General features: G+C 37.7%; 2 protein-coding genes across 12 annotated transcripts in view; one reads left to right on the forward strand and one right to left on the reverse strand.

The window, feature by feature from the left end:
- Window positions 1–3,537: 3,537 nt before the first annotated feature.
- On the reverse strand, window positions 3,538–13,443 carry LOC103466790 (iroquois-class homeodomain protein IRX-5-like). Of its 2 annotated transcripts, none has more exons than XM_008412638.2 (4): window positions 13,282–13,443; window positions 8,824–9,195; window positions 7,493–7,898; window positions 3,538–4,209 (listed from the first exon to the last, which is right to left on the reverse strand). In XM_008412638.2, exons 2-4 carry the CDS (start codon window positions 9,022–9,024, stop codon window positions 3,671–3,673), a joined length of 1,146 nt encoding a protein of 381 aa, XP_008410860.1. In that variant the 5' UTR covers window positions 9,025–9,195; window positions 13,282–13,443; the 3' UTR covers window positions 3,538–3,670. The 2 variants fall into 2 exon arrangements, with proteins under 2 accessions (XP_008410860.1, XP_008410857.1); XM_008412635.2 differs by having other exon boundaries at window positions 8,824–9,373.
- LOC103466788 (ankyrin repeat domain-containing protein SOWAHC) overlaps window positions 10,522–23,025 on the forward strand; it is a 43,885-nt gene continuing 31,381 nt past the window's right edge. For 2 of the 10 annotated variants that reach the window (XR_001776722.1, XM_017305439.1), the window contains exons 1-3: window positions 10,525–10,777; window positions 14,434–14,749; window positions 18,616–18,734. Coding sequence is in view for 8 of the 10 variants with exons in the window: in XM_017305439.1 (XP_017160928.1) it covers window positions 14,446–14,749; window positions 18,616–18,734 (423 nt within the window). In the remaining 2 variants the exon portion in view is untranslated. Of the gene's footprint in view, window positions 10,778–12,410; window positions 12,530–13,527; window positions 13,589–14,433; window positions 14,750–18,615; window positions 18,735–23,025 lie in introns of those variants that run through there. The other 8 variants (XM_017305434.1, XM_017305437.1, XM_017305438.1 and 5 more) reach the window with 6 other exon arrangements.

The following is a 23,025-nucleotide window of genomic DNA, read 5'->3' on the forward strand; positions in this document are numbered from 1 at the left end:
GGATGGATGGATGGATGGATGGATGGATGGATGGATGGATGGATGGATGGATGGATGGATGGATGGATGGATGGATGGATGGATGGATGGATGGAATTTAGATTCAAGAATCTTTTGAGAATATCAAATTTGTTCAGTCAGGATCTAGAAACTGTTCCAAATCAAGGAACTTGTTGAGAATCAGGAATCTGTTCAGAATCTAGAAATTTGTCAGAATCAGGAACCTCTTCAGGGTTAAGACAAAAGGCCAAAAACACACAATATTACTGAGTATTTTTGTTCAATTTTTCATTCAAATACCTCAGTACACTTGAAATTAGACAAAACTAACTTAAAAGTAACATTTGAGCAAGATGTAGTCCCTTGTTTTAAGGCAATAATTTTGTAATATTGATGTAAAAGTTTTAGTTCCACTGATTATAACATGAGAAAAGTATCTTGTTATAAGTGAAATAATCTGTCAGTGGAACCAGAACTTTTAAAAATCAATATTAAGGAACAACTGACTTAAAACAAGCTCCTATATCTTTCTGAAATGGTCCTTGTAAGTTAGTTTTGTCTTTTTTTCAAGTGTAATGAGATATTTTCACTAGAAACTAGACCAAAAATACTTGGTAAAATTTTGTGTTTTTGCAGTGTTTCTGGAATCTGTCCATAATCTGATTAGAGTGATTGATCTGTTCATTCAGTCTTTTCAGAATCAAGAATCAGAGTTTAGCATCAATCTAGATCAGATTAAATCTAGATTAAAATTGGACCAAAAATTATAGGAAAATCTGTATCAAGGGAAGGAAAATTTGAGAAATCATGGTTTTATTTTAAATTACGGCCCATTTGGAGTTTACTGAACAGAGCTGCACAGTTAGACCTGCAGACATTTGTTAAACATCCGGTAACAGTTGAAGGTTACACTGCAAAAACAAAATCTTACTAAGTAAGATTTAGCACACCTGAAATAGGACAAAACTAACTTAAAAGTAACTTTTTAGCAAGATATAGAAACTTGTTTTAAGTAAATAAATAATATTGATGAAAAATACTTGTTCCATTGGCAGATAAATAAATTTATAACCATGGAAAAATGTCTTATTATAAGTGAAATAATCTGTCAACAGAACTAGTATTTTTTTTCATCAATATTAAGGAATTATTTACTTCTACATATTGCTAAAAGGTTACTTTTGTTAGTCTTATTTCAAGTGAACTAAGACATTTGCACTAGAAACTAGACGCAAAATTACTTGGTAAGATTTTCTGTTTTTGCAGTGAACTTATGCAAACACAGCAGCTCAATACAAACTCAAATTTGGATGGATGGATTTTTAGTCGTCAGCCGATGTCGCTGAGTGTGAACTGGCATTGAGTAACCCTCTCACTCGCTGTGAGCAACACCTTTCACCACACACAGAGACACCTTGGTGTTTCACATTTAAAACCGCTCTGCGCTAAGCCACAGCAATTTAACAATTTTCCATCCAGCGTGAAGCAAATGTTATTTTCCAGAAAACTGAAGTAGATAATTTTTTTCTTTGAGGTTTAAAACTCTTAAAAGGAAAAATTCAGTAAAAACCAATACATATTTAGTTTTGTGCTTTGTTTTGGGTCCAGTTGTGTGGTTTTAAATGTACACTCTGTTAGGAAAATTAAATTAGATTTTTTATTTCTTCTCATCCTCCATGAGTGAAATAGCTGCTCAATTTGTTAAAACATTATTGATTTTCTGTGTTTTTAAATTAAGTTTATATATTTGGAATAATATTCAGACTATAAAATCATCATCTGTCAGACAGAAAACTGAACTTTACTTTAAAACTTTAATGCAGCAGGGTCTCTCACCTTTGCTCGACTCTAGCAGATTAGCTGAAATGTCACATAAAAGATTCAGTTTTGAAGATTTTTTTTCTATTTTATCTATTAAGCTTTTATTTGGTTTTTGAAGACTTTGGAAAATCTGAATTTTTTTTTTACCAATACTTTGATTTCCATAATTCAGAGTGATGTCAGCGCGCCCAGAGCCGCCATCTTGTTTGACAATCGTGTTTTACAGCTTCTCTTTATTTGGACTTTGAATTCGGGTTAACTCCACCACAAAGTAGCAGGACCAGAGTAAGATTATTTTTAAATTATGAGAATGAAGTCAGAATATTAGGAGAATGAAGTAGTAATTTTACGAGAACTCCGGCACAAAAATGCCAAAAAATCAAAATGAGTAATGTTGAGCATCTTGTAAAGTTATACTTTAGTATCGATTTTACAAAAAAGAAAATACTTCATCTTTTAACAGATTAATCAGCAAAAGTCCTGCTACTGGTACCATCAAAATATTATCAATGTGACAGGACTTTGAAACGACTTCCACATTAGCTTTAAATAACTTTAGAGAAACACTTTTCTCATTAAAGCGACTTTTCTTCTTCTAATTTTCAGACTTTTTTATTTTTGCGTCTTTAATCTGCTATTATGACAATATTATAGTCATTAAACAATTTTTACAAATTTTGTTGCCTGATTGTAATACTCCATTGTACAAGTCACAGAAGGGATGACTGAAATAAAACTAACCTTTTGAGAATATTTTCCTGCATTTGTATCGTTTTAATTTTGCCAATACTTCTTTAATATTGATGAAAAAGTTCTAGTTCCACTGGCATATTATTTTACTTATAACATGGGAAAATATCTTGTTACAAGGGGAATAATCTGCCAGTGGAACTAGTACTACTTAATCAATATTAAGGAATTATTGGCTTAAAATAAGCTCCTTTATCTTGCTAAAAAGTTAGTTGTAAGTTAGTTTTGTCTTATTTCAAGTGTATTAAGATATTTGCCAAGAGTCTAGACACAAAGTACTTGGTGAGATTTTCTGTTTTTTAATTGTATTGTCTAGCCATACTTTATATTTAGTAATATTTATCTGTCTTTTATTTTTTAGTATTTCAGAAAACACAAACTCCAATAATGTCGCATTAGTAACCCACAGCACTGACGCGTCGTTTTGGCACTTTTGAAACTGATCTTCGCTTTAAAGAAGCAGCTTAATAAACCCGACTGATAAAAAAAAATTTTGATCTTCTGCGCACTGCAAAATCACTAAATATTTTCAAATATTTTTGGTTTAGTTTCTTGTGTAAATACCTCACTAAACATGAAACAAGACAAAAGTCGTGTACAAGTAATATTCAGCAAGCTAAAAGAGATTATTTTAAGTAAATAATGCTTTAATATTGATTAAAAAGTTCTAGTTCCACTGGCAGATTATTCAACTTATAACATGGGAAAATATCTTGTTACAAGTAGAATAATCTGCAAGAGGAGCTAGAACTTTTTCAGCAATATTAAGGAATTATTAACTTTAAAAACTTCAATATTTTGCTGAAAAGCTATTTGTAAGTTAGTTTTGTCTTATTTTAAGTGCGCTGGTTTCTATTTGCACTATAAACCAGATCAAAAAATATTTGATGTGGTTTTGTGTTTTTCTGTTTTTGCAGTGCGGCCGGAGGAACCTTCTGCCAACAAACGCAGGCACTCACTTTCATCTTAATAAAACTATTTTTTAATCAATGACATATCATGTTGGGTGCAGAAACGCACTACAAAGATTACATCTGATCAACATAGAAAAGCTGTAGAACTGTCTCGGGGTCAAAGTTCAGCAGGATTCTCTGAGCAGCTACACGTTCGTCATGCCTCTCTTTAGCTCCTGCAGCTCTGTCTGGCTCTGTCTGCGCAGTCGGCAGTCCCTGGCTGCGGCATCGGCCCGCTGCAGCATCTTCTGCTGTAATCCGTTAATGTGTGAGCAGGGGCCTCCCTGCAGGGGCCCCAGCGGCCTGAAGCTGGAGTATCCAGGGATGAACGGGGAGGCGTAGTACAGGTGCCTCGGCAGGGCGGGGCCGTGGCTCAGAGAGCTCCGCCCCCTGCTCTGCGGCGAGTCGCTACTTCCTGTGTTTTTGTCCACAGACGTTGCGATTTCAGCCAGGGACCACAGTTTGGGCTTCGGGGCCGGGTTCGGCCCCTGGGTGGCGCCGCAAGAATCCAAGGAGCTCGGTGATGACGTACGCTCGGATCCAGAGGCTCTGAGGGCCTCCAGGGGCCCGGTGTGAGGAGCGGCCGCAACATGGGGCAACCTCTGGTCCAAAGGGGCCCGGTCGGTGCCAGGGTCCTCCCGGAATGCCAACCGGCTGGAATCTGAGGCGGAGGGGTGATGGATGCCTGTGGAGAGAAGAGAAGTGGATTAGAACAAGAGAACAAGAAAAAATAAAACAAACAAAACAGAATCAATGAGAAACAGAAAAATCTGGGTCTGAACCAGAACCAGGGAGAGAAACAATTAATCGACTTATTAACAAATGCTGTATGGATATCTTACAGGAGACTTTAGATAGTAAACATCTTAACAATGCATTAATTTAATAGATATAATTTGCAAAGAGCAGAAATTCTGACATGAGACGTGTAAATATGTATAAAATGTGACATATTTGGATGAGACAATTATGCCTATGATTGAATAAGTTTGCCTTTTTTGTTACTTTTTTTCTGTGATATTTTACTTTCTCTAAGTATATAATGATTTAATTTCATTTCAAAGTTAGTTCCAATGAATGAACTAATAACGTCCGCTTAGGCCTTCTTTTAGTGTCGTAGTTTGGCCGCCGTCCTGCAGAGGGCGCCGCTGGTTATTAAGCGGAGCCGTTGATACAGAAACAAAAATGGCGGCGGTTTCTCAGAACGGGAAAGAGAAACGATACAAACAAGAGTCCGGTTTGTTATGGAAAATGCAACTTATGAGGTTCTGCTAACACCCGACAAACTCCTTAAGTTTTACTTTAGTATCGCTCTTTCAGCCGAGCTGCATGACGATGCAAACCAAAAATTATTGATGTGCTACAAAGGCGATGATGTGATGGGGGAAAAAAAGCGAAAACCGAAAATGTGATTGATAATGAAAAAGAAACCATGATGTCAGTAAGCACTTCTGAGTTAAAGCACTTCACAGAGTTTTAGCTTTCTTTTGAGAGCAACCACAAATCGTACTTTGAATATCTCTCTCTTCTTTCAGGATTGATTGTCTTCTTTTATTTTTTTTAAATCAGCAACCTAAGAGGTTCCTGTTTTGTTTATAAATATGTCTCAGTGTAATAATTTGAGAAAACCACAATTATCTACTTATTCAATCAGTATTTAAGACAGCTGACAAAAAAGCTCAAATTTAATGTTGTTTTCTTTTTAATTCAGCATATTATGAAAACGTAGTCCTTAAGACTGATGTGAGAAAACTCAAGTTTTTTAAGAAAATGGCAACTTATCAGTCATGATCAGATTAATCAACTTCAGATAAACTCAATCAATAACTTGCATCCTGATCAGAACAGAACAGTCCAAGCTGTAACAAAACAAACTGGGCCCAAACTGACAAGTTTGTACAGTAACTAATTAGAGCAGGTCCGCACTAAGCAAAGTGGGTCAGTCGGTATCGGTGATACCAATACCGATATGATTCTTTTTTATTGACAAATCATCAAACTTATGATCTTCAGATGATTTTGTGGTTTTTCCTTTGAATTATTTTGTTAGAACTTGAATGAAGTTTACATGTATCTACAAAATATTTCAATAACATATTAATATGATACACAAAATAATAGGACAGAACAATTTTGTGTGGGATTTTTCAGAACTAAAGTGCAAAAAATTATTTTTTTATTTGAGAGCATATCAAAACAACTTTTTTGAGAAACTGCAGTACAAACGTTAGGATAAATTAAATAGAAATTCAATATGACATATTTTGAAGCTGAAGTATTAATCTCGCCACGCCAATTATCGATTCGATACTGATATGGTATCAATATTCTGGATTGATCTGCTCACCTCTAAGGAATAGAATAAAATGGTCCAGAACAATAAATGGGGATATTTTTTACTAATTTTAATACAGACCTAGACAAAAAAAACTAAATAAATCGGAAAACAGAATCCCGGTTGTCTGTTGGTCAGAACCAATCAATCTGTACACTTTTGAAAATTCTGAATATTTTTTTACTTTTGTAGATAAAGAAATTAATCAGAAATTTCTGCAGCAGAAAATTAAAAACCAACAAATAACACAAGATGAACTCAGGAAGTTAAAATCAGAAATTGTGATGATCAGATTTTTGGTTCCAGTCACGTTTAAATGACAGGAAAATCAGATTCTCCTCCAGGATTCAGTCTGATTGAAAATTAAACCTCAGAGCAGATTCACCTCATCTATTTATCTGAACCTGCAGGATTTTCTATGAACAGAGCAGATCGGAAAAATATGGGAATAAGAGATTATCTGTTAATTATCCTAATGTCAAAGTTTCTTTTGGCAGACTGAATAAAAAATCCTCTTAAAATATTAAAAATGATCAAGCTGTCAGATTTTAAAGACAAAAATGATTTAAACTCAGACAAATCTGATTATTTTAGTTTTTTTCTATTTATCTACACATTTTTTCCAGATTTTCTGGAAAATGCAGCACCTAATCTGTAGAAAATCAGATTTTTATACTGTTGGATATTTTGAGGAAATAAAAGCTTCAGATGAAATAAACGGTTCCTTCTCGTCGTCTCTGGGAATCTGCATCTGTTTTTGCATATGCAGCCTCCAGCTCCATCCTCTGCTTTCTCTCTTCCAGGTCTGAAAATCCTCCACCGTCCAATTCATCTTCATCTGTGCTTCGGTATCAATTTATTTAGTTATCGATTAAGCAATTATTCTGGCAATTAATCGCATACAAATAACTGCCACGTTCTGTATATTTTTTTATCTAAGCCTTTTTATGCAATTTTAGAAATACATTAAAAGATGCAAGTAAATAATACCCTTTTTAAATAAGGGGAAAAAAACAAAATTTTATTGCTTAAAGTCCAATAACATTGCTTCAGTGGATGCCAGATCTTTTGCATCAAAAGATGCATCTACAGCTAAAAATTAACTTCTTGTGGAAAAACTCATCACTTTTATCTGACTTAACATCAGTGTAGGATTAATCTGCTGACTATTTTTTAAATTAAAATAATTATATGGCAAAAGAAGCTTATTTGATTTATTTTTACCTCATTTAAACCACGTGAACTATGATACTTGAGGAGTTTTGGGTATTTACAAACAAGTTTTTTCTTATCTTAAAACAATGCATGTATTTTTGTACAGTTTTGGCTTAATTTCTGCTCTGAGTGTGTTCTTCTTTCAGCAAACGGCCTTTTATTGGAGTCTTTGTACTCCAGTTAATGATTAATCATTACTGAATTAGTTGACGATTATTTCACTAATCAATTAATCACGATTAATCAATTATTTTAGATAACTCTTTGAAGAGTTTTGAATGCATAAGAGTGGCAGCATTTATTTCTCTTTGGGATCAATAAAATATTTCTGAATTTGAATTTAAAACAGAAGTGATCAGTTAATTGATGATTGAGCAATCGATTAATCGGTGCAGCTGACCCTCCTGTAACCACTCACCGCTGTCGCTCCGCAGCTCCGTCTCCTCCTCGGTCAGCTTCAGTGGCTCGTCGTCTTCCTCGGTGCGCTCCAGGTCGATGGCGTCCTCCTCCTCCTCGTCCTCGCTCCGGTTCCGTGGCGTCCACGTCATCTTGTTCTCCTTCTTCAGCCGCCGCCGAGCGTTGGCGAACCAGGTGGAGACCTGCGTCAGCGTCATCTTGGTGATGATGGCCAGCATGATCTTCTCCCCCTTGGTGGGGTACGGGTTCTTTCGATGCTCGTTCAGCCAGGCCTTGAGCGTGGCCGTGGCGTCCCGCGTGGCGTTCTTCCTGTAGGTCGGGTCTCCGTACGGGTAGGCCCCCAGGGGCCCGAAGGCATGGTAGTCCAAGGATCCGGAGACGCCGGAGGATGGATCGTAGCCCGGGTTCTGCAACATTAAAATCTTACTTTAGTCTGGGGAGACGCTGAAGCAGATTCCTAATCTGGATGGGATTATTTTAGTGAGGAAAACAGAAGTAATTTAATCTGATTTGTGCCCAAGGCAGTGAAGATGCAGAAACAACCTAGAAGTGACCACAATATTATTGTCAATTTAAACAAACAAACAAACAAACAAACAAAAAAAAAGAAATATGGTTGCTGAGTCAAACAAAAACAATTAAAGGTAAAAATACAATGTGTGAGGAGCGATTAAAGATTACAGACTGGAATTATGGCTGGACATTCAAATTTATATAACTTCACCTTCCTAAAGTCAGGTTTTGCCAAATGTTATTTTCTTTTTGCCTAAAACATAAGAGGTGGTGATTTTTTTTTTAGCTTGGACCATTATTTTATAAAGGCAATGATAATGTATGGCTTTTATCTATGTCTGCTATAGTTTACAGTAATTTTTACAAGTTGAGCAATTTGGTACTGTGTTTTCTTGTCTGACATAATGATATCTATCTATCTATCTATCTATCTATCTATCTATCTATCTATCTATCTATCTATCTATCTATCTATCTATCTATCTATCTATCTATCTATCTATNATCTATCTATCTATCTATCTATCTATCTATCTATCTATCTATCTATCTATCTATCTATCTATCTATCTATCTATCTATCTATCTATCTATCTATCGCTTTGATTAATCGAAATAGTTGATATAAAAGTTAGAGTAAATATTCCCGAGAAAGATTTATCTTTTACATTTCTTACTTAAAATCTTCAAAACATTCTCTAAAGTCAGTTTTTACGCACACATTTATAATTTTCCGCTCCTCTCAGACTTTTCTTTCACTTTCTGTCCCGCACCTGAACGCAGAAAGCAGAACCCCCGCAGCTCGGACCCGACACTCACCATGAAGGAGCTGATGGTGGCGGCGGCCCGCGGCTCTCCTCCGTACGGCGAGTGGGAGCTGAATCCGGGGGAGGAGGTCGCGGATGAGGAGTACGGAGCAAAGGCTGAGCCCTCGGTCCTCTGACCCAGGATGATCCCGGAGCTGAAGGGCAGAGCCAGGGACACGGAGGGCTGGAAGAGGAACCCCTGAGGATAGGCCATGACGGAGCCGGACACTTTTACGCACAAACGAGCTCACATCGGAGAGTTTCCCCACTCAGAAGGAGGAGAGCGCGGACAGGAGCATCCAGGAGCATCGCAGGTGCGTTCAGGTGCAGGCTGAGTTTCTGCAACCGCTTCTCCACTCCGGCTGCCGCGGAACCCACGGACACACTGAAGACACGCAGAGGGAGGAGAGGCTGAGCTCCTCCTCCTCCTCAGACACGCACCTCCTTCACTTTCTGACGCTCCCGCCTCAGCAGAGCCATGCAGGTGAACACTTAGAACACCTGAGTTCCGGACAAAGCTTTGTGGTTCCCAACCTGAGGTTCGGGGACTCTGGGTTCAGCTCCTAACAGGGAAGGAGGTCAATTTATTTCACCTCCTAAACTTTCTTTTGAAAATAAAAATCTGTTTCATAATTAAAAAGTGTTATGAGTTAAACCCTCAGCTATTGCTCAGCTAATTTAACAGATGAACAATTCAATAAAAAAATATTATTTTACTTATAAATGCTGAAAAAGTTAATTTATAATGTTATTAAACACAGAATATGGAAAGAGTGACAAAACAGAGTGATGCAGATAAAGAAAAAAGTTACTATCACGTTTCTGTGACGCAAATGTTGCATTCAGTGAACACGGAAAAAGAATGCTGCATTCACTGTCCCAATGGAACAAAATGTTGCATTCACTGACATTATGTGACAAAATCCTTAACTTTTTGTCAATACTGGACTAAATGCTGCATTTTATGTCATTATGGAACAAAATGCTCCACTCACTTTTCTTATTTAATTTGCTGAACTCACTGTAGTTGCTGGTAAGAAAGATGCTGCATTCACTGTCTTTATTGGACAAAATGCTGATTAGTGTCATCATTGAGCATAATTATGTTTTCACTGTCTTTGCCAAACAAAATGCAACATTTACTGTCATCAGGGAAAAAAATACTACAGCCATTACCAGGAAAAAAAACAGGATTTGATGTAATTTTAGAAAATCTCTAGTTGTTAATGTGGAAGAAAATGCTGTAGTTAATGTAATTTTTAACAAAATAATGTGTTTTTGACAAATGAATGCATTCAACCAAACAACATGTTCCCTGTCACTGACAAATTACAGTTAATTATTAGATTTCTTTGTTTTAGTGTTGTCTTTTTGACCATTCTGTCTTGTTAGAAGTTATGCAATAAGGTAAATATTTTTTTTAAAGGACAATTTATAAACAAAATAGATTATCTGTGACTTATTAGTTAGTAAAATACAGTAAAAAAATAATCCATGCTGAACTTTTCAAAGTTGTAATCAGCTTTTTGTAAAGACGTGTTGAATTAATTCTTTGCAAAACAATAAAACCAGGAATAGTGATCAGAGTGACGGTTATACTGTATGTCTGTCAGTTGCATTTTAATCTAGAATATTTGATTGTTAATGTCACCAGCTGAAATGTTCAGAGTGATACCAAGTCTGACTCCCTGCGGGGTGTGTTCAAATGAATGTGACTCTTTGTGCTCATTGAAGTCGTAGAGTAAAAGATCTGAGTGTTAATCTGATTTGTAGGCTCTATAATTAGCAGAGCAGAAGCCTTTTCTCTCAGCAGGAAGAGAGTGAAAGGTCCATCACTGCTCTTCAGTGGTGTGTTCGTCAGGAAGAGAAGTGGGTTTCCTCTGTTTGGATGAGCAGAATCAGGCCGGACTCTTCACATTTACAGGCAAGAGTTCAGTTGGAGGACCAAGCTCTAAATTTATCACCTGGTGAGTCTGATTACACCTCAGCAAATCCCTAACTGTCTGCTCTATGTTCAGTCCATACAGGCTGATAAATAATCTTTGGAGTAACTATGGGAAGATGGATCATTTATGAGAGTTTTTTAATAGATGGAAACCACATTTCCCTGTCTTTGCTACAGTAGAGATCAACAACGGAGCTTTTGTCTTTGTTTCTGTATGAAGAAGATCCCAAAAAGGTTCAGTTCATTCATTGTTAGGAATGGAGAAAAGTTCAACCTGATGCTGATGTGGATAAATTTCAGGGGCATATTGAAAAGACTTTAATAGTTGACACAAGATTTAACTGGAAGCAAGAGTTGGAGGTTTGGTGTGTTCAGGGCCTTGGACATTTTGGAGCCTTTCAAGCGCTTTAGTGAATTACCCAAACAAGACATTGTAGCAGTTATTCAGAAAAGGGATTATGAAAGTAGATTTAATGAAAGTTTTTTTGTTTTTATTGTGTTTGGGGTTGAATAAGGACTCCAAAACTAAAGATCTCAGAGGACAGGCAGAACAGCCTTTCCATGAAGTTCCTATAGGGAACATCAGTTTCCTGTTGATCTGCAGACATACAGGCTTTGATATCCTACAACATAGTTTTGCAAAGAGTGCAAAGGTTTTGGTTCTGATATAGATTTATGTTTAGTCATTTTATCAATGAAACTGCAGAGCATTGTGGAAAATAATTTGAAAAAGGTGAATCATGAAAATCATAGAAACGTAGTGGACTGAGTACACAGCTCTGAGGCGCTCCATGTTTGACTGACAGGCTTTTAAACAACTGGGAAGGTGAGTGAGTGACAAGAAAACCAGGTGTGATTAATTAGTGGAATCCAGTGCAATTGAGGAAGAATGTCATCAGGGAAGGTACCACTAAAAAACAAATACGGAGGGAACAAAACAGGTCATAAACAACTAAAAATATCAACACAAACGAATGAAAAATTACAAAAGCACCAATGGAACAAAAACCAGAAACTCAAAAATAACCAATTTGTTTTTAACAAACAACAAAACTTTTCCAGCATCCATTGTACAGCACATACAGCAGAAAAAACAGCTGACCAAATGTGCCAGAGCTCAGCTTAGGTTGCTAGGTAACCAGCTGAACCTAGCTGGGGTTGCTAGGTAACGGGTTGGGCTTCGTTGTGGTTCTGAAGGTTTTTTAATCGGCTCATTTTTCAGACACCAAAACACATTAACTTACTGCCAAAAACTGGCTGGGCGGAGTTTTTAAGCGCTTGAATTATTTTTAGAAGCAGTAGAGATACAAATGGGAATTTTGTATTCTAAATCCCCTTTAATTAATTTTGGTTAATATATATTGTCATTACATCACATATTATTTGCACTGATTTAAAACATGAAAAAAAAAACTAAAATAGTAGTGGACATCTGTTATTTTGAAGGTAAATTAAATCAATACGTTTTTACCAGAAAAATATTAGCTCCAAACCAAATATGAGAAGATGCAGTTCAAGTCGAGCAGAAGTCAGTGTCCTGACTGAGACTATAATCTCTTCACCAGCAGGAACGCCCGGCTCAGTTTTCCTGCTGAATCAGCTGAAAGTTTCTCTGTTTAAAGCATGAAAACATCTACGCATCTCTTGCCTTGGCGCCGAACGAAGGTTGATTCGACTCAATGAAGCCAGAGTAATGCGCGGAGCTCCTCACCAGCCTGGCTGCATTGATTGGTGAAATGATGCGAGCTGCTCCTCTGCAGCAGCAGATTGAATGGTATTTTCACGCTTCTTTAAGCACCTTTCATTAGAGCCCTCAGTGGCAGGACAGGTGAACAATCTTCTTCTACTTCTGCTTCTCCTGCAGGAGGAAGCAGTGGCTCAGAAAAAGGTCTAATTACTCTTTCATCATTGCAGAGTGGAGACCCCAGCAGACCTGAAATGACTCTGTGGTGCAGCTTTATCATATCAAAAAGTTATGTCCACAATTTGCATGAACAAAGTTGAATATTCAGGGAAATGTGCAGCTATTCTCAGAGGTACTTTGTGAGGGTTTTCACATGAAAGGAGCTTGGTTTGTTTTCCTGCAGCAGCTCATAAATGAGCTCAGCCCGCGGGGCAAATGTCCAGAGGTTACATAAAGACAGTGTGTTTAATTAATTGGAAAACACTCTCCTTTAATAGTTATTATTCAAGTCTGAAATGTGCTCCTTGTTATCTGAGCTCAGACATAATTACCACCCCTGGGACTCCTCTGCTAAGTGTTAGCAGCAAGATTCTTCACAGAGCACATAATAATTCCAGTGATGTAAAGGTCTCCTGTTAGTTTACACGCTGCAGATCTCAGAATTTTATCTGTCATTGAGCAAACAGGAAAACTTCTGAGAAACAGGAACCACGAGATCTATTAATGTGTGCTTCTGATTACATCATCCATCATGTCTCTCCATTTTAAGTTTTTCTCTCTCAATTGTTTGGCTTAGTTAACAAAAGAAAGCCAGAGGCCCATAGACTCATAAATTTAGTTACCTTCTTGCTCAGGTGATCTGCTCTTGATGTGTCCAGGTGTTTGTAGCTTTCTTAGAATAAGTTTAGTTACTCTGCGCAATCGCTTTGTAGCTGCATTTTTACATTTATTTTATTTTTTTACACAAATCTTTGTGTACATTCCGCTGTTAGAAAACTCCCCACACAATTGACGTCACACTTCCGTTAACTTTGTAACCGACAGCCACCTTAGCAGGCAGTTGCTATGGAGTTTCTATGACAACAATAAACAAGCTAAAGCCTCGAACTCGCTCTGGCCTCGTTCCAATCTAACTTATGAACAATATAAGTACATTACAACTATTACTCGATTACAGTTTTTTCAGTACTCTACCCACCTCTGTGTAAAACTAAGATAAATATCTCTGATATTTACTGCGGAAGTAGCAAAATTAGCATATAGCTTTTATCTACAAGCTAAGACATGCAGTCTGTCTTAGCTTGTAGACATGTACTTACTCTGCCAGTCACCATAACCTTATTCACGTAACTATTTCGTACGTCCTTTTCAAATCCGTTTAAAGATTGATTGTATGCCTCCATAGATTGCAGGCCGTGAAGCTCCTCCATGTTGTACGCATTTATTAGGTAGTGAACCATATGAGATCGAAGGCAGCTTGTCCACATCTGACATGTTTTTCTTCTCCGACTCTTACGGGTCGATCCCGCCAGCAACCATTTTGTTCTCTTTTTCTCTCGCACATTGGTTAAGACTGTCCACTTATTTTTTGTTGGCCTGGAAGTCATGGGTCTGATATGCATTGCGCATGCGCTGGTCTACTAAGACCAGCGTATCACTTCCCGTTCAGACTTGTGGGGACTATATTGCTTTAAGGAACTGAATTAAAATCACATAAGTTTGTTCACGAGATAAATCATTAGAAAACATGGCACGTCATCATCCCTCGTCCTCCTACCTCTTCCTCTTGTGTTTCTTTTCCGCCAGTAGTAAGGTCTGCTATATTCCTGCAGTGAGTGTTTTAATCCCGTTCAGTTTTTACACTTTTAGGAGTACAGGTTCCACCTTCCTTATCTGTGCTGGGTGAATAATGCAACTTTGTGAAGTTTTATTAGCCATTTTGCTCAGTGAATTTCTGTGTGTGTGTGTGTGTGTGTGTGTGTGTCTCCCCTCAGAGTTAAAATAAAATGGAAGATGTCTCTAAGCCTCTGTCACCTTCAGCTGCAGAGTCTCAAGATGACCAAGAACTGATGCCAGACCAGAATCCAAAGAGTCTTGGAGATGATCAGGACCAGAAATGTTGGCTGGTAAATCCAGATGAAGATGACATTTCTGGCAAAGTGCTTGAAGACCAGGATCCTCATCTGGATCATGAACCAGAGGTTCAGACAGAAGACAGATTTCCAACACAGACTTATGAAGAAGACTCATCAGGACAGTCAGAGTTCAGTCCAGTTGCAGAGGAGAAGATCCAGGACTGTATGGATGAAGGTGAGCAGAAACTGTAAAGCTTCTGCAGGGTTTCTTTATTATTACTTATCTGGGTAAATGACATTGGTTTGCAGGAGAGTTGGGTCAAACTTTCTGGCCCAGTTCAAATCTTACCTAAAGAACAGTGACAATAGGTAACTTCTCATTGGACAGAAATCGTGTGTGGGGTACCCCAAGGTTCAATCCGGGGACGCCTCCTATTCGATATGCTCCCTCTAGCTCAGGTTATCATAGGAAGTAAGATTAGCCATCATAACTATGCAGATGATACACGACTCTACATTATGATGTCACCAGATTGAAATGCTTTGAACAAATCAATGTGTGGATGTCCCATAACCTTTTCCAGCTGAACAGAAACAAAACTGAAGTTATCTTTGTACCTCAAGAGATACAAAGATAGTGTGCTGACTCTAGATCTAGAAATGATCTAGAGTCAGCACACAACTTCAGTTATTGTAGCTAGAAACTAGTGATCAGGCCCAAAATCCGGGTGTAGTGATGGACTTAGACCTGAACATTCAGAAACACATAAAGACAGTTACAAAGTTGGCCTTCTATTACCTGAAGAACATCTGCAGGAGTAAAGGACTAATGTCCCAACAATCATAATTGGTTACAGTGTCATGTTTTTAAAGTGTAAAGCTATTTGACCTACCTTGTTGCCGAAAAGGTGTATAAAAATAACCTTGAAATAAGCTTGATTTTTTTGGCTCAAGACCCTACAGAGTAAAGCTAAAATGCATGATTTGTTTGTTAGGATTAAAAGAGAAAACATCTTCTTCCTTCCTAAAATGCATCAAAGTTTCATACTTACTTTACACCAACTGTTAAGCATGGGGTTGGGGGATAATGGTCTGTGCTTCACCTCCTCCATATGATCTGGAATCAAATGTGAGAGCGAAGCTTGACCAAAACTAGATTATTAATAAACAGATGGTCCTGAAAACAACAGCAAATCTGTAATGGTCAAAAGGGTCAAAAGCAAAGAATAAAGATCTAGTCAAAGTCCAAACCATTCCTGGACTGAAATGCTGCACTGGGACCTTCAGAAAGCTGTGCAGAAACATGTGTAAGCTTCAATAAACTCACATGGTGTCCGCGCATCCTTAAAAAGTCTGACATTTGTTTCCCTAAAATTAAGGCCTCAAAATATTTAAAATTTAAAAACATTCACAGCAGCTTGTCTACAAACTTCAGTTTGTTTGGGGAGGTGTGAATGTGTAATTGAACTCTGATGCAGAGCAAAAAAGTGAACTCTGGCTTGCCAAAAAACCTAGGTTTCTGTTTGATTGAAGTGAACTCTGATGTGGTTCAAAAGCAAATGTGAACGCCAAGTGGACCAGAGACCGCTCCACAAGCAGGAAGTGGACTACAGTGTAGGGCATTCTGGGTAAAAACAACCAAAACAAATGCTAGAGTCTAGAGTTATATGGAGAAATTGCTTGTGGTCTTTTGCCAAAGACAAAATCCTACAACTGCTAAATTCTGTTGCTATTCCAAATTTAATTTACATTTTGTGAAGAAAAAAGTTCCAGTCAGAATTTTCTCCAGAGGTCTTTGTGTCGATTTGTTCAGTGGTTCTTGGTGCAGCACCCCTACAGGCGAGGGGGAAAACAATTTTTTAAAGGTTTCGGTTTGTTTCACACAGTACAGTATGAAAGTGAACCACAGCAGCTGAAAATGTAACAAATATCACAATTTTGTTACCAGACTACAAAGTGTGAAAACAGTCTGTAGAGACCACTGCAAAATATGCAATCTTTCTCTGTATATTTCTATTGTTATAGAAGTCTTAAATTTCACTCTTTATGGTTTTTAAAAAGCCTTTGAAAGTCTTAGATTTGAGTTGGTGTGGCCCTGCTCAATCAACACTTTAAAAAGAGTGGGATAAAATTCCTGCTGTGAGAGACGGGTGAATTCAGACAGAATCCCACCAGTTGTTGCACAAAGTTTTGATTTTCTCTACTCTGGTGATGGGGAATCTGATGTGTGTTTTTTATACACCTGAGGTTAAACTATATTAATTTAAGAACCTTCAGTTGAGTTTACATCTTATAAACCCCAATCCAACATATTAAAACTTTCCCCGTGCCGGAGACGAACCTGCCTTCTCAAATTGAATGAGAAGTTGAAGGTTTTAGATAGATCCTGTGAAAATAAAGCGTCAATCCACAGTTTAGACTGTTTCTGCAGAGAGTTGAGCACTGAGAGCCTGGGAGGTGTGAGTCTGCAGTCGGCCAAAGTGCACCAGGAGAACCACAGCAGGAAGCTGGTTGAAGCGCGATAACACCTTTATTCTGGGAGGCATGTGCTCTTCTGCATTGTGAGCGCTGCGGCTTTAACATGAAGACCTGAGAGCCGAGACAAACAGCGAAGAGGCCTCAGAAACAAACAGAAACAGCTCAGAAAGTCGCAGCTTCACCGCAGTCACTGCTGCTGTGTTTGATGTGACAATACCTTGCTTCAGGATCGAACATTACAAAGCTGCTGATTCAGGAACAAAAAATGAGAATCTGTGAGTCTGCCGTCAACCTGAAAGAGAAGTGACACAAACAAAGGCTCTGAATCCGCAACAAACATTTCTAAAAGATGCGGCCCGACCTTTGTCTCCATTCGTAGGATTCTTTAAACCCAATAACATGAAGAAGTGACATAAAGTACTGTGAGGATCTTTAACGGTTTCTGCTGCCTAGTATTTTTTCCTAATAAAAACATTTTGTGCATCAGTTTGGTTCCAACTGTGAAAACTACTTATATGATAACAAATTTGTGTGCATTGTTTTCTAAATAAATTGCAAAAAATATATAATTTGAGAGCAAATCAGAGTAAAAGTTTATATTATGGTAGAGTTGAGAACTGAAATTACAAAAATAAAATAAAACTTCTAGGCTGGGAATCTGAAACTTAAGTATCAATCTGATACTGATAAAGACCTGGTACTAATATTATCAATATTTTGGATTGATTCGCCCACCTCTATCAAAGACAGCAAGAAGAAATGTTTTATACTGGTCGCCATGATGTCTGTAGTTTTAGTTTTCACTGGTTCAGGTATCTCTGCTGGTGACCTTTTCTTTAAACAAGAATATTATGCTTCCTTAAATAGGTTAGGATAGGCCTAAACATGAAACATGTTAGTCACATTTTTTGCACATTTTTAGATAATCAGATTTCAGTCTGCTCAGTTCTGTCTATTTTGAGCTCCTTAAGGGCCTCTTGCCACTTTAGATCTGAATAAGCTGCTGTTGGACACACCCTCAACTCTATGTTTACTCTCAAACGTGAAGATGCCTGAAAACTGATGGGCAATTGTATAACCATACATCTTTGAAAAGCAAAAGTAGAGAATCCTGCACAACCTACAAGAATGCAGCATGTGATTTCTGCTAGCAGCCATTGTACAGCAGTAAAACCATCTGTCAAGGCTGAAGCGCTGCTTTGGTTGCTAGGTTATTGCTTTGTTCTGTCCATTGTAATTCAACATTCAGGAAGGTTTTTAAACGACTCATTTTTCAAACACCATCAACAAATGAATGGGTGTTTTTTATTTATTTATTTTTTTGTGTTTGTACTGTTTTTAGGAGCAGTAGAAACCTGAATGGAAGAAAAAAAAAATTGCAATATGTAAATTTTGCCTAAGAGGTCCACTTTAAACTTTGTTTCTGTTGATATGAAATTATTGCTTCTCATTTTTATTCTAAAATTGGATATATTTCTTTTTTTTAATGTGAAGCAGTTTGTAGTTTGTTTTTTTATGATGTTTAAAACAGCGCCTCCTTGATGTTCTTTGCACTTTGCATGAGCTTATGAAAACTAAATCACACAATACTTCTCTAAAAGTGTCTTTTTCCCCACCAATCAGCCTCCGGTGAGTATCAGAACCGATCAGGACCGGACCTGACGTCTGCTCCGACCAATCAGGATGAAGCTGGGGAGTCAGGTGGCGGCGTGCCGGCGCTGGTGGTCACTGAGGCGGATCAGGTGAGTCCAGAGACAGAAACGGTCTTTATTCATGAGCTGAGCGCCTCTGTTTGATCTCAGCTCCACGTTGAGCTTTTCTTCTGCCTTTAAACGCCGTCTCTGATCAAAGCCCAGCCCTCCTGACAGCCTTTCACTTTCTTCTTCAAAAACACTTTTCTGCTCACTTTTTATTACCTCTCCGCAGAGTCTGTGGGTTTAGGATGTAATTATACCTGTGTGCTTGTCACACAGTAGATTTAAGAGATGTTGAATGTTTTCAAAACTCTTTTTTTTTTCCTATGAACTCTTTATCGTATTTTTTTTACTTCATTCTGAGTCGCGCATCCTTTCATCACCAACCCGAAGCTCGGTTCATCCTGACACTTTTATTCCTGTTTTCATCATCGTCTGTGTTAACTGCTCATCATCTGCAAACACTCACATTCAGAGCTTTATTGCAGATGACAGCAGCCATGAAGTCCAGATCAGCACTTCATTCACTGAGACACACTTCCCCTTGAACATATGGGTACATAAAACAATAATAATAAAAAAAATCACAGTTTGAGAGATTCTCAGTTCTTTGTTGGTTCTGAAATCGGACGGTTTTAACCCAGATGTTTAACAGTTTAACGATTTCGGTTTAAGAGATGAAAAATTACGTTTTAATATATAAATTAGCTGATTTTTTTGTTGTTTTAGGACAGATGCAATTTCTGATGTCAGATTATTTTTTTTGACATTTATGTCACTCCTATTTCTGCTTAAACTAGTCTTCCAGTTTAACCCAGTGCTGTTCTGGATTAAACCAGATTCCCTCCCGATTAAACCACTGCTTTAATATGCGTTTAGCAAGCATTTTAAATTTATATTAATATAAATATAAAACAGTCTGGCAATAAAATCAGGCCGATATTAACAATCGATATTTATTTTCATCTTCTTGTCATTTGTCTCATTTTCTTTCCAAATGTATTGAAACAGCAGAGCAATATATATAATATTGGTAAATATTGATATCGGCCATATGTTTTATATCGGTGCATCCCCAGTTAGTTATATTATTTACTGCCATTTATATCCTTAAAATACCAACATTTCCACTTAACTTTATATTTTGGTTCGTCTGATGATATAATTTCTAAATATTAAATGGTTGATCATTTCATCAGTTACTCAGTACTTCCAGTAGACTTCTTACCGAATACTTTTTTACTCAATATTTCTTTAACAAAGTAGTGACACTCTGACTTGAGTTCAATGTTTATGAACACCTCTGGCCTTATTTCAAGTCAACTAAGATAGTTGGACCCAAGTACTTGGTATTTGCAGTGTGGCGTCCTGGATGGTTTCCTGCAGAGGGAGTAAAAGTTTGCTTTGGTGACTCGGCGGAGGCCCAGACGCAGGTTTATCCCTCTGTGGACCTGATGGGGACAGACCTGCAGCATTTCCTCTGCTGCTGAATCGCTGCGCTGAGTGGAAGGAAGTGGTCGGCACCGCCTCTGATGGAGGAGGGAAGGAAGACGTGTGAGAGAGTTTCTAATATACTTCCACGCTTCCTCGCTGAAGTGAAGCACCTCCAAATAAGTTTCCTCTGCAGCTCGGTGGCACACGGCGCAGGAGCACTTCAACCAAATTGACTTTACTGATGTGAATTATGAAGATACTGATATCATGCATAAAGTTATTTCGCCCTCAGTAGAATTCAAATAAGTCCTCCCTGAGATGGTGATATGGGAACTAATATGAATGCAAATAGGATTAGGCTCCTGCATTAGTGTCTGATAAACAATTTACAGGCTTGAATGTTCACTGGGGGTTCGCTTTCTCTGCTGTTTGGGGGATGAGGAAAGGAGAGGGGGGGCCTCATCACCTTATCAGGGTTAACCCTCCATCATCTGCTGCTGTTAGCCTTCACCATGCTGCCGCTGCTGCAGCTGCAGGCGCAGGAAAATAATGAAGACAAATCTAAATGCAGCCAATTATTGGAGAGGTCTTCACAGGCCGCATGGATCTGGATTCTTCCCGTTTAAATCAGTTTTAATCTGTCCTGAAGGGGGGGAACGCTGACAGAGGACGAGTTGAAAAATGAAATAAAAACATCACTGCGAGGAAACAGACGCTATAACAAAGGACTGCAGGTAGGGTTTGGACAACATGTGAATCTGCAGCAGGTCTCTTTCTGATCAAACAGCGACAGGAAGCGAACAGAATGACATCAAGGATGGCTCACCAGCTGCAGACAAACTGAAGGGGCTGTGGTCGTATTAAACCCCTTTTTATCGTCACCTCCGCTTCCTGTTTGTCTGCAGAGTCTTCAAGAAGAAAGATGTCGTGCCACACCATGCTTTCTTCCTACTTCTGTGATTTTATGTATGAAGACAAACAAAAGGATCAGTCAAGCAGCAACAGGAAATTACAACCATTACTGCAAAAACAAAATCTTACAAAGTATTTTTGGTCGAGTTTTTAGTGCAAATATCTTAGTATACGTGAAGTAAGACAAAACTAACTTAGAAGTAATTTTTCAGCAAGATATAGGAGCTTGCTGTAAGTGAATTATTCCACAATATTGATGAAAAAGTACTAGCTATATGGGAAATAATCCATCAGTTCAAAAGTGGAATAATTACGACGGAGGTGCATTGTAGATAGAAAAAAGCAGCAAATTTCGGTCAAAAAATGCTCACGAGTTATGAGACTAATCTCAGAAATTTTCTAGAAAAAAAGGTCCAAAAATCTTTTACTTTGAAACTCAGAAATGTTGACGTTTTTTCTAGAAAATTTCTGAGATTAACCACAAATGTGATTTTTAGCAAAGTTTTGACTTTTGAAAATTCAGAAATTTTCTTTTTTTTAATATAGATTTTCTTAAATTAATGAGAAAATTTCTGAGATTGTTTCCAACCAGTTTTTGATTTCTCAAACCCAGAGATTTCCTTGTTTTTTGAAACATTTCTGAGATTAATTGAAAAGGTTTTATGGCGGAAATTTACTCCTCCTTTTTTCATCTATGACCAATATGCTGTAAATAATATTGCATTAAAAAAGGGTAACATGACAAATCTGCATTATGTACCATTTTTAAAATCAAAATCGATTACTAAAATAATTGTTAGTTGAAGCAACTGAATGGCAAATTGGTTTCTCCTCATTTCTGGTTCAAACCAAATCAAGTTAAGGTTCAGTTTATTAAGCACACAGAGATAAACTTGTTTTTCTCATGGATGTCCGACGTTAATAGTAACCCCACTATTCACAACATGATCTGCTAACTGGGAAAAGTAGGAAACTACTTATATGCTGTTAAGTAGTTTCCTTACATACCAGAACGTCGTTTCGGAAGCGGCAGAAGCTGCTCCGAGTCCGGATTAAAAGTCTTATTTGAAATGCAAAGTAGTGTCATTACTGTTTACAGTAGCCGCCATGTAAACCTGGAAGTAATTAGCTGGAATCAGAATGATAGGTGCGATGTTGCTTTTCTCGGGCCTTCCCGGTGAGGCTCTGTGGACCTGAGTGGGAGTTTGTGTGATAATTAGCCCCCGTGGGACTGCCGTCCTCCCCAGTTAAAGGACAATCACAGCTTTGTGAGATGTTAAACTGCAGCTGCGGGCGTTTGCTGCCGACTGAGGCCTAATTGGACCGAACAGGCCCCGGCCTCGTGTGATGGTGAGCGCCGCGTTCTTTGACAGGCACGCGGACATTTTGTGGAGCAGCAAACACGCTAATATGCTAATATGCTAATGTTAAAGCTATTTGAGAACAGACTATGAAGGTTCTGTGTCTCCGACGTTCAATACCTAAAATGTTATGTTTTTGTAAATAATGCACTCTGTCATTCCTCCAGATGACTGCATTCAGACATTAGTGATTCAAAACCTGTTATAGTTAAATTTAAAGGAAAAATAAATAACTGCTTAAAACTGATTATGAAGCTAGCAATGCCAAAGCTGCACAATATTTTGTGGAGTTGGATAGTAACTAGTTACATTTATTTGAGTAACTTTGAGAAAATTACGTTTAGTAGTATTTCTACTACACCGTACTTTTTACTTTTACTTGAGTAATAGTATTACAAAGTAATAATAATAAGTAATACTATTACTCAAGTAAAAGTAATAGTAATAGTATCTGGAAATTTTATTCTTGAGTAAAATTTTCAGATACTTTTCCCACTGAACAACTTGATTTAATCAAAATTTTACTAGACCTGCAGGTTTTGTTAGTTCCTTAAATTTTATATAAAAATTAAATAGATTTTGAATTATTATATATATTTTTTACAATTATGTTATTTATATGAACTATGGTC

Source organism: Poecilia reticulata, linkage group LG6 (genome assembly GCF_000633615.1).
Source record: "Poecilia reticulata strain Guanapo linkage group LG6, Guppy_female_1.0+MT, whole genome shotgun sequence".
NCBI classification, from domain to species: domain Eukaryota; kingdom Metazoa; phylum Chordata; class Actinopteri; order Cyprinodontiformes; family Poeciliidae; genus Poecilia; species Poecilia reticulata.

Bases quoted from the DNA above. Each gene is read 5' to 3' on its own strand.
- LOC103466790 (XM_008412638.2), bottom strand. From the start codon at position 9,024: ATGGCCTATCCTCAGGGGTTCCTCTTCCAGCCCTCCGTGTCCCTGGCT. The intron at 7,899-8,823 runs GTGAGTGTCGGG...TTAATGTTGCAG, and splicing joins CCACCATCAGCTCCTTCATG to AACCCGGGCTACGATCCATC. The intron at 4,210-7,492 runs GTGAGTGGTTAC...TTCTCTCCACAG, and splicing joins GGAGCTGCGGAGCGACAGCG to GCATCCATCACCCCTCCGCC.